Raw genomic sequence first — 11,429 nt, forward strand, 5'->3', positions numbered from 1 at the left:
ATAAGGTTTTTAGGATGATCAAACAAGATAAAGGCACACAAAAGAGCTTTAAAAAAAATCTATGTCATGGATATTAAGCAAGATCAAAAATGAAAGAAGAATATCAGAAATTGATGAGCTGCTTGAAGTGCATAGCAGTATTTTAAAAATAGATTTCTACAGGATTACAGAAGTAGGGTAGGGTAAGCAGGACACTTTATTTTTTTCAGAGAAAGAAAATGGCAGAGCAAAGATGTTCTCTCCTACTTGGAGGTGGCAGACTATTTCTGTGGTCAGCAGGAAACAGATTAGAGGAAGCAGCAAGGTAGTGCTGGGAGACTTTTAAAGACCAAGGAAGGCTAGGCGCAGCGGCTCACACCTGTAATTCCAGCACTTCGGGAGGCCGAGGCAGGCGGAACACTTGAGCTCAGGAGTTCAAGACCAGCCTAGCCAACACGGCGAAATCCCCCTCTCTACTAAAAATACAAAAATTAAGGCTGGGCGTGGTGGCTCACGCCTGCCTGTAATCCCAGCGCTTTGGGAGGCTGAGGCAGACGGATCACCTGAGGTCAGGAGTTCAAGACCCAAGCTGGCTAACATGGTGAAACCCCATTTCTACTAAAAATACAAAAAGTTAGCTGGCTGTGGTGGCCAATGCCTGTAATCCCAGCTACTCAGGATGCTGAGGCAGGAGAATCGCTTGAACTGGGAGGCAGAGATTGCAGTGACTTGGGATCACGCCACTGCACTCCAGCCTGGGCGACAGAGTGAGACTCTTCTTCTTCTTCAAAAAAAAAAATAATAATAATAAAGCCCAAGTAACTGCGGAGATAGAGCTTTCCTCTTAAAACAGAAAAGAAATACTAAAAAAGTTGCTGCCATGAATAGTAGCCAAACTTTTAAGAAGGTTCTTTGTTTACACTTCAGTTTTACTTTCTTACAATGTGGAACAATAAAATTTGATAGGGCCTATTTGACAGGGCAGCCAGCTTTTCCCCTAAAGGAAAACCAGAGGTTAGAGGTTTAGGCCAGGAGCCTTATAAAGACAGGAAGCCATTTAATATACCTCCGCGTACTTAGCTGATGGGCTGCTTTTCTCTGTAAGATAAGATTGAGATAGCCAGGCGAGGTGGGTCATGTCTGTAATCCCAGCAATTTAGGAGGCCGAAGCGGGCAGATCACTGGGGGTCAGGAGTTCGAGACCACCCTGACCAACATGGTGAAACCCTGTCTCTACTAAAAGTACAAAAAAAAAAAAAATTAGCCGGGCATGGTGGTACATGCCTGTAATCCCAGCTACTCAGGAGGCTGAAGCAGGAGAATCACTTGAACCCAGGAGGTGGAGGCTGCAGTGAGCTGAGATCCTGCCACCGCACTCCAGCTTGGGTGACAGAGCGAGACTCTGTCTCACACACACACACAAAGATTGAGATAAATACAGGATATTTATAACCCAGCAAGCTTGTTGTGGGAAACTGAGGACTAGAGAGACTGATATGGGAAAATAGGAGGATGTTTATTTTATGCTATGCACTGGCTCAGTGGATTCACATCCAAAAAACTGAGCATTGAACAGAGTGGCGAGGTTTTTATAAGCAGGCTTACAGAAGCAAAACAAAAGCAGTTAATCATATGACAGGTCACGTAATCTATAGCATAACTGATGACTTGGCATAACTTGCATAGCTGGTGGCCTTGTAGCTGCGTCGAAAGAAAAAACAAAAACTGGCTAAATACAAACATTTGTCCTTTCTTTTCTACTACACCCCTTGTTCCGGAGTTGGGGTGTCTGGAGTCTATTCCTTTAGTTTCAACTTCTCGAACAGTGTTAGCTTATAACTATCCTTGAAGTGAGCTTGCTAGGCAGAGGAAAACTTGCTATTCTTTTCTTTTCTTTCTTTTCTTCTTCTTTTTTTTTTTTTGAGATAGAGTCTCACTCTGTGGCCCAGGCTGGAGTACAATGGTGCGATCTCAGCTCACTGCAACCTCTGCCTCCCGGGTTCATGCCATTCTCCTGCCTCAGCCTCCCGAGTAGCTGGAACTACAGGCAGCGACCACCACGCCCAGCTTAGTTTTTGTATTTTTAGTAGAGACGGGGTTTCACCGTGTTAGCCAGGATGGTCACAGTCATGGGTCACAGGCCTGACCCCGTGATCCGCCCACCTTGGCTTCCCAAAGTGCCAGGATTACAGGGATGAGCCACCGCCTGGCCCTTCTTTACTTTTTAACCCTTGTCTTGCCACATTATGGGCCTTGGCTTTTACTTCTTAGACTAGGGCACTACAACCTTCTTATAGCTTGTCTGTTACTTTTCTTGGAGTGAATGAATGCAGTACTTACTATTGTTATTATTTTTAAATTTCTGTCTCAAGCTAAACAAACTCACTCAAAGTTTGCAAACCATCCCTTAGAAAATTGTGAAGTCATTAAATACAGCTATTGTAGGAAGTAATGTTAGTTCATAAAATGCATTCAATATTAATCATTGAAGTTTAATTGACTCATCAGGCTTAGTTTTTCTTTTCTTTCCTAATTTCTACCTATATTCTTTTACATTTGTGTTAAAGATGCCTCTGGAAGTTCTCTGAACTGACAGGTTTATTTCTTCTTCATTTCTGATAATCTGATTAACAGGATTTTATAGTCTAAAAGAATCTTAGAGCACAGAGAGAAAATAAACTACTTACCTTGTTGTTGAAGGTTCACAAATAAAAGTTATTTTATTTATTTATTTATTTATGAATGACAGAGTCTCTCTCTGTCACCCAGGCTGGAGTGTAGTGGTGCCATCTCAGCTCACTGCAATCTCTACCTCCCGGGTTCAGGAGATTCTCCTGCCTCAGCCTCCCAAGTAGCTGGGATTACAGGTGTGCACCACCACGCCTGGCTAATTTTTGTATTTTTAGTAGAGACAGGGTTTCACCATGTTGGCCAGGCTGGTCTTGAACTCCTGATCTCTGGTAATCCACCTGTCTCAGCCTCCCAAAGTGCTGGGATTACAGCTGTGAGCCACTATGCCCAGCCAATTTTCCTTAATAACAAAATATTATTATTTTGTTTTTCAGTGAAAACAGCAAACCCACTCACTAATAGTTCTAAGTGCTAGATCACTGGGTCCTTAAATCGTGGAAGTCCTCACAATTTACAAAGCACCATTTGCATCTAATAAAACTACCTAGTGGGCCTCAGTCCCTCACCTATCACTACTGAGGTCCAGTCCCCCGACCCATTCCTCCCTCACCCTTGGGTCCCATGCAGGCTGCTCACCAGCCGAGTTCTCCTGCTTGAGGCAGTGGATGGAGGTTCTCTGGGTTTTTGGCTGCAGCAGGAGCAGGAGCACGGGTTCGAGGATGCGAGCCACGTCCCCGAGGGAGAGCGCACGCACCAGCCAGCCCTGGGCTGCTGCGCTGATGGCGCCATCTGTGCAGGCCAGGCTGTCCAGCACGACGAACAAGGACCTACGGTGGGAAACACACCAGTGAGTCTGCTCACAGCCACCCCTGTGCACCAGGCACCATGGCAGACACTGGGCATAGGGCATCACCCAACACAGGGCCCCCAGGAGCTTCACCCAAGCTGGACTTCCAGACCCAAATGGATGAGGACAAGGGAGGCTCCACTTGGGTTTCACGTTGGAATCACCAGTGGGAGCATTTAAAATCCCAATGCTCAGGCCTCACCCCAAATGGGTTATATATCTGAGTCTGGGCCTGGGCCCCAGGCATCAGAATCAGCTGGCGTCTCTAAGGCTGAGTGCCTGGCCTCATGCCTAGAGTTTCAGAGGCACTCGGGAAAAACAATGTGGAGTAGAATGGGCTGCAATCAAGTTCCCGTCTTCAGCATGAGTCAGTGACGGGACAAGCACACACACCAATGGTGCTCACTCCCCCAGGGGAGGTTTAGGCCATCTGACCTCCCTGCAAAGTTCCCTCGTAGGGGCATGTTGTAAAAGCTGCTAGGTGATTCTGGGGTATGCCAGGATTCCTCACATCCCAAACAAATTAAGAAAATTCCTAACGTGTTCACATGTGTCTGGCAGAAATTCACTTGTTTATGGGAACCACTGGCTGTGCTCGGGGGGGTCATGAGCAGGGATCCGGTGTTCTTTTTTTGAGATGGAGTTTCGCTCTTGTCACCCAGGTGGAATGGATTGGCACAGTCTTGGCTCACTGCAACCTCTACCTCATGGGTTCAAGCGATTCTCCCGCCTCAGCCTCCCAAACAGCTGGGATTACAGGTGCCCACCCCCATGCCCGGCTAATTTTTGTATATTTAGTAGAGATGGGGTTTCACCATGTTGGCCAGGCTGGTCTTGAACTCCTGGCCTCAAGTGATCCACCTGCCTTGGCCTCCAAAGTACTGGAATTACAGGCATGAGCCACTGTGCCCAGCCATAGGGGTCATGTTTTCAACTGCATGCACCTCTCCCTCCCCAGCCCCACATGTTGGGCAGGAACCTCTGTGGAGTTTCCTTGAGAGTTAACGGTAGATCATAACGAAGACCGCCTTACCTGTCAAAGGAGCGATTGTGAGATGTTACTCGACTGCCTTGGATCTCTCTTGTCAGGTGCCAGATCACGGAAAATCTAAACAGAGCTTCCAGCCTTGTACCCTTGATGAGGAAATAAATGGGAGTGAGGAACTTGGTTTCATAACTGACCGCTGTCTTCAGTCACCATAAACCCCATTTAAACAACAGATCAAAGACTTCAGCAGAACTGACAGTAACCACAGCAAAGATGCTGCTTTCTCCTTTGACTGATTTGGCCAGAAGGAAAAGGAGAACCTGTGTCCTCTCTCTCTGATTGTTCACTTTAACACAGCAGCACATTCAGAGCTCAGTATTGGAGTCCAAGGTCACCCCTGTGGTCTGCAGCCAAAGGAAAACACAAAAGAGCATGGCTTCCTTGCAAGTGTCAGCCCCAAGTGTCTTAAAGAACGAGGACACACAACAGACTGCAAAGGAGATCCAGGACAATAAATTCTCAATAAAATATATATTTTTAAAACATTGGTTTATTATTATTTTTATTTTTATTTTTTATTTTTTGAGACGGAGTCTCACTCTGTCACCCAAGCCAGAGTGCAGTGGAGCGATTTCCGCTCACTGCAACCTCTGCCTCCCAGATTCAAGTGATTCTCCTGCCTCAGCCTCCAGAGTAGCTGGGATTACAGGCATGCGCCAACACGCCCGGCTAATTTTGTATTTTTAGTAGAGACAGGGTTTCACCATGTTGCTCAGGCTGGTCTCGAACTCCTGACCTCAGGTGATCCGCCTGCCTCGGACCCCCAAAGTGCTGGAATTACAGGCGTGAATCACCGTGTCTGGCCTTATTTATTTGTGGTTACCAGGCAGGTCTTGAACTCCTGGCCTCAATTTCTCCCACCTCAGCCTCCCAAAATGCTGGGATTACAGGAGTGAGCCACCATAGTGAGCCACCACGTCCTGCTTCAGTAAGTTCTTCCGGGGACAATCAATTCCCTACAACACCTGCAGAAGCCCTGCAAGTCCTTACAGCAAGTTTGAGCAGGTTTCCCTGGTGAGCCTTAATATGGTCACAAACCACATTTTCAAGGCTGTAAAAAGAATGGCTCAAGCTTCTAGTGGCCTTCCAGTATTGAAATCCTGGAACACCTCTGCTTATTTTATTAATCACGATGTCCACTCAGCCCCAGAAAGACTTTGACTGGATGGATGTCAGTCGGCCAAGCACATGTACAACAAGGGCCTGGGTGCTGCAGCATGGAGGTGGCGGCCAGAAAGTCTCACCTTGTCAGGGTCCAGGAGGGCGTGGCAAATGATGTCCTCGCAGATGTTGGCCGTCGGGGCCAGGCAGTGCAGCCGGTAGAACAATTCTACACAGGTGACATGATGCTCCCGGGTCTCTTTGTTCAGCTGATTCCAAAGCACACGAGCCACCCTCTGGGACAAGGAAAAGGCAGGTGGTGGGGGACCATGTCAACACAGGCAGCATCCGCTCACACCCTCCTCACTCAGTCCCAGCCCCGACATACTGGCTCTCACCTATATTTGCCATGTGAGAATCCTCCATGCCCAGAGACACATCATCATCAAATAAAGCAAGAAACCCACCAAAGGCCGGGTGCGGTGGCTCACGCCTGTAAGCCCAGCATTTTGGGATCCGAGGCGGGTGCATCACCTGAGGTCAGGAGTTCAGGACCAGCCTGGTCAACATGGCAAAACCCCATCTCTACTAAAAATACAAAAATTAGCCAGGTGTGGTGGTGGGCACCTGTAATCCCAGCTACTTGGGAGGGTGAGGCAGGAGAATTGCTTGAATCCAGGAGGCGGAGGTTACAGTGAGCTGAAATGCTGAGATCACGCAACTGCACTCCAGCCTGGGCGACAGAGTAAGACTCTGTCTCAAAAAAGAAAAGAAGAAAAGACCCACCAAAGTCATCCGGGCAGCAGGCAATGTTATAGGAGGTCAAACCTGGAGGTTTCTGGCCAAGAACACTGCAGCTCTTGCCTAGACTTCAACATTACTTTCAGAAAGGGAATTAACAGGAAACTGGACCAGAGGGGCTGAAGCATTCTTTCAACAGGCAGGTACCGAGCCTCACCCTATGCAGGCGCTGGGGAATGCACAGCTGCGCCCTCTAGGGAGTTTGGTGAATTTACAGTGGTTGTCAAAATCACTCACTCTGGAGTTCAGCTCCATAGCACTTGGTCACCTCTGGGGTTTGCTCAAATTGGTTACCACAGAGCATGGATGAAGAGCCACGCCTGTCAGCTTTAATTCCACTAAGTTGACTGTTCCCTTTTCTGTGCACAACGCTGTGGCAGGTGCCTACCTCACTTTTAAGACACTAATTATACCCCCAAATCGCGTCCTCCATCTTCCCAGCCCTGAACTGAGCTCATTAAACATATAGAGTCTGCAAAGGGCTACAGCCCCTTGCCAAGTGGCAGGGAGCAGGAGTCAGTGTGCCTGCCCCAACAAGGGGGAGACCCAGAAGGAGGGCTGGTCCCCACTTCCGGGAGGGAAATTTCTAAAGACATTCTTATACTTCACAGACTATATGAAGTTTACATCTCATAGACTGGAGTATTTTAGGCATAACTTAGATCAAATAACTGTTTTTTTGGCCCATTTATCTCCACTCAATAAAACCGTCTTTCTCTGCACAGATCAAGTTAACCACTGACTGGCTCAAACTTCTAACCATTATTTTGTTACTTTCTCTCTAAGGGAAAGTGATTTCCAACAATCACATTACAATTGAATTCTGATATTAAACTTTTTGACTAAGTAGACCGCCCCCTCTACTTCCTTGCTGTCACTATGGCAAATATATGTGCAAGAGACTCCCTTCTGGAAGGTTTAAAAAACATTTTTACAAGGTTTTTGAGAGTTGATGCTGATCACGAAACCATACCTACTCCCTCATATATATTTTTTGAGACACGGTCTCACTATGTGCCCCAGGCTGGAGCACAGTGGCACAATGTCAACTCACTGCAACCTCTGCCTCCTGGGCTCAAATGATCCTCCCACTTCAGCCTCCCAAGTAGCTGGGACTACATGTGTGCCACCACGCCAGGTGCTATTTTTTTTTTTTTGTAGAGATGGGGTTTTGCCATGTTGGCCAGGCTGGTCTCGAACTCCTGAGCTCAAGCAAGCAGACCTCAGCCTCCTGAAGTGCTGGGTGCTGGGATTACAGGCGTGAGCCACCGCACCGGGCCTTCCTTCACATGTTTAAACCTTACTCTACTCCCCTGTTCTGGATGTTGTCTTAGTTATCTGAAATCTGCCATCACTACCTGATAAGAAAGGTCAGGGCACCCTTGGGCTATCTGACCTTTTCTCGTTTGCACTGTGGGAAGCAGGAACTCTGGTATGTGAGCTGTTCCGCAGGATTAAAAAAAAGGCTGAAAGATCAGACAACAGCCCTGTCTGGAGTCTGAGAACTGGGGGCACATCCTGGCTATGGGTGAGGTTGCTGTCTCTAGTTCCAGCATCTGCAACAGGGACAGGTACTAGCTGCCGCTGTCCCCAACTCTCAAGAACTGTATAGTACATAAAAGTATGCTCCAAGGAATAAATCCTGGTACTCTATTGCACGGTAGAGTGACTACTGCTAACAGTAATGCATGCTGTATTTCAAATTGCTAGAAGAGACTGTTTTGAATGTTTTCACAACAAAGAAATGATAAATGTTTAAGGTGATGGGTATGCTAATTACCATGATGTGATCATTACACAATGTATAAATGTGTAGGAATATCAAATTGTACCCATAAATATATACAATTATTATATGTCAATAAAAAAAGTATGCTCTTGGCCAGGCGCAGTGGCTCACCCCTTTAACGCACTTCGGGAGGCTGAGACGGGAGGATCACTTGAGGTCAGAAGCTCGAGAGCAGCCTGGCCAACGTGGTAAAATCCTGTCTCTACTAAAAATACAAAAATTAGCCAGGTGTGACGGCCGCACCTGTTGTCCAAGCTACCAGGGAGGCTACGGCAGGAGAATCGCTTGAACACAGGAGGCAGAGGTTGCAGTGAGCCTAGATCATGCCACTGCCCTCCAGCCTGGGCGACAGAGCGAGACTCCATGTCAAAAAAAAAAAAGTATGCTCTAGTGCCAGGCAAGTGGTAGGTACTTGAATATGTACTCCATGAAAATGAAACAAAAATCAAGGCTTCAAAAACAACTTGGAAAAGCTTCCCTCACTTCCCCAGAATAAAAGGAATGTATTTAATACTGTCACTTTTATTCTATGAGTACCTTTCCAAATATTCATGGTCTCAATTCTTCATTTTTTTTCTTCCCTGTGCCTATATATAATGTAAATGTGCCAAATTTTCTGATCTCTAAGCTACATAGGGTCAAGATGACACTTGCTTGATCACTGCTGCGTATAGCGGTTCCAGTACTGGTTTCAAGTTCTATCAATTCAAGATCTAACGTTACTCAATTCTAGCAGGAAGGGGAAATGTGATACAAAAGTCAATGAGCAGCTGGGCACAGTGGCTCATGCCTGTAATCCCAGCACTTTGGGAGGCTGAGGTGGGCCTCCCAAACTCCTGAGGTCAGGAGTTTGAGACCAGCCTGGCCAATGTGGTGGAACCCCATCTCTACTAAAAATACAAAAATTAGCCAGGTGTGGCGGCGGGTGCCTGTAGTCCCAGCTACTCAGGAGGCTGAGGCAGGAGAATCACTTGCACCTGGGAGGTAGAGGTTGCAGTAGGCCAAGATCGTGCCATGGGCAACAGAGTGGGACTCCGTCTCAAAAAAAACAAAAAAAAACAAAAAAAACCTCAATGAGCAATTAAGTAAAAGCTCCCCTCAGGACCTGACACCATAGATGGGGTCCCACCTCATGGAACCAAAGCTGAGTGATGTGAAGAGTTCCACAGATGGACCCTCTCCCCAGCAACACAACCATAACTGGTGAAAATTATTTTAAAATCAACAACAACCAACCATTTAGAGTCTGAAAATTATCCAAAGGACATTCAGGAAATAAAGAGACATTTATTCCAGAAAATCTACTACATTTCAGTCAAAGCAGCAAGAGTCACGGCACTTGGGCCATGACCTGCTCATCATCTCCTTCCTCCCTGAGCTCAGCTCCATGGCAACGTCACTATCCACTCTAGTGCATGTGGCCAAGAAAAAGGGTGCTCTCTTTCCCCAGCTCCCAGTCAAGGGCTTTTGCACCTCCTAGGAGGGGCAGGCCAGCAGCACATCACCTTCCCACCCCTCTGCTGGATGTGGCAGAGACTAAATCCAGGCGAGTGCAGTGGAGGAGTCATGGGCTCGCTGCCTCTACCCAGACCCCACTCCCAGGCAGGAGATTCCACTCAGTCATGGCAGGCCCAGAATACTGGGGCCCCAGTTGCTCTCACCATAGCTTGCCTGGAGGGTGAAAGTTATATGCTGGGAGAGGCAGTCTCAGAAGACCAAAGGCTACTGCCTCTGCCCAGAGCCCTACAGGAATATCACTCCCAGAGAAGCGGGCCACTGCTCCCATCCCCAGCAATACAGTTCTGAGTTTAGCTCAGGAGGAGAAGGAGGCCACAAGAAGAGTGTTCCCAGTGGGAAATACCTGATAGAAATCTGTTTTCTCTGCAATGACTTTTAGTATCCCTGGAGCAATGGGAGGAACCGTCACCATCTGCAGCTTGCCAAAAAAAGGGTTGTGTCCAGAGCTCTTGTAGCGTTTCATCTTGTCTTCAATGACAAGAGCCAGGGACTGGGAATGGTTTATCACTTCCAGCAGAGTGGAAATGGCCACGTTCTGGAGGTAGCAGTCAGTCACACAGCAGCAAATGGTCATAAGGGATTTCAGCCAAGATGGAAAACTGGAACCACCCGCTCCTGAAAGGAAGCCCGCCGGAGAGGCAGAAACAAGCAGAACCGTGTGAGAATGGGTCCCCAGTCTGCAGATTCTACAGCTCCCTAGACCTGGGAAGTTACCTGAGAAATCCATCTGGACAGCAGTGCACTAACTTCCTGCTGGTGAGACTCATTTGCAAATAAGGTCTTTACAGAGGTAATCAAATTAAGATGAGGTCGTCAGGGTGGGCCCTGATTAATCCAATATGACTGGTGTCCTTATAAGAGGGACATGTCAAGGGAAGACAGGACATACAGAGGACACCTTGTGAAGACAAAGGCAGAGACGGGACTGAGGCAGCTGCAAGCCGAGGAGTCCCCCAAGGGTTGCCGGCCAGCGCCAGAAGCCGAAGAGGCCGAAAAGTATTCTACCTGGAGTCTCAGAGGAGGAGCGTGGCTCGGCTGACACCTTGATCTTGGACTTCTGGCTTCCAGAACTATGAGACAAATTTCTCAGTTTACTGTACTTTGTTAGGGAGCCCTAGCAAACCAATATATAAATACTGGCCAGGCCTGGTGGCTCACGCCTGGGAGCCGAGGCGTGGCAGATCATATGAGGCCAGGAGTTTGAGACCAGCCTGGCCAACATGGTGAAACCCCATTTCTACTAAAAATATGAAAATTAGGGGGCCAGGCGCAGTGGCTCACGCCTATAATCCCAGCACTTTGGAAGGCCTAGGCGGGTGGATCACGAGGTCAAGAGATTGAGACCATCCTGGCCAACATGGTGAAACCCTGTCTCTACTAAAAATAAAAAATTAGCTGGGCATGGTGGCACATGCCTGTAATCTCAGCTACTCGTAAGGCTGAGGTAGGAGAATCACTTGCACCCGGGAGGCGGAGGCTGCAGTGAGCCAAGATTGTGCCACTGCACTCCAGCCTGGTGACAGAGCGAGACGCTGTCTCAAAAAAAAAAAAAAAAAAAAAAATTAGCTGGGCATAGTGGCACGTGCCTGTTGTCCCAGCTGCTGGGGAAGCTGAGGCAGGAGAATCACTTGAACCCAGGAAGCGGAGGTTCTAGTGAGCTGAGTTGGTGCCACTACACTCCAGCCTGGGCAACAGAGCCAGACCCTATCTCAAAA

At 47.7% G+C, this 11,429-nt stretch overlaps 1 protein-coding gene across 1 annotated transcript in view; it reads right to left on the bottom strand.

The window, feature by feature from the left end:
* DOPEY2 (dopey family member 2) overlaps positions 1-11,429 on the bottom strand; it is a 139,652-nt gene that overhangs the window by 43,809 nt on the left and 84,414 nt on the right. The window contains exons 11-14 of the mRNA XM_011950053.1: positions 10,058-10,329; positions 5,750-5,902; positions 4,491-4,591; positions 3,247-3,437 (exon numbers count right to left, since the gene is read on the bottom strand). Coding sequence (XP_011805443.1) covers positions 3,247-3,437; positions 4,491-4,591; positions 5,750-5,902; positions 10,058-10,329 — 717 coding nt within the window. The remainder of the gene's footprint in view (positions 1-3,246; positions 3,438-4,490; positions 4,592-5,749; positions 5,903-10,057; positions 10,330-11,429) is intronic.

Source organism: Colobus angolensis, unplaced genomic scaffold, assembly GCF_000951035.1.
Source record: "Colobus angolensis palliatus isolate OR3802 unplaced genomic scaffold, Cang.pa_1.0 Scaffold300, whole genome shotgun sequence".
Taxonomy (NCBI): domain Eukaryota; kingdom Metazoa; phylum Chordata; class Mammalia; order Primates; family Cercopithecidae; genus Colobus; species Colobus angolensis.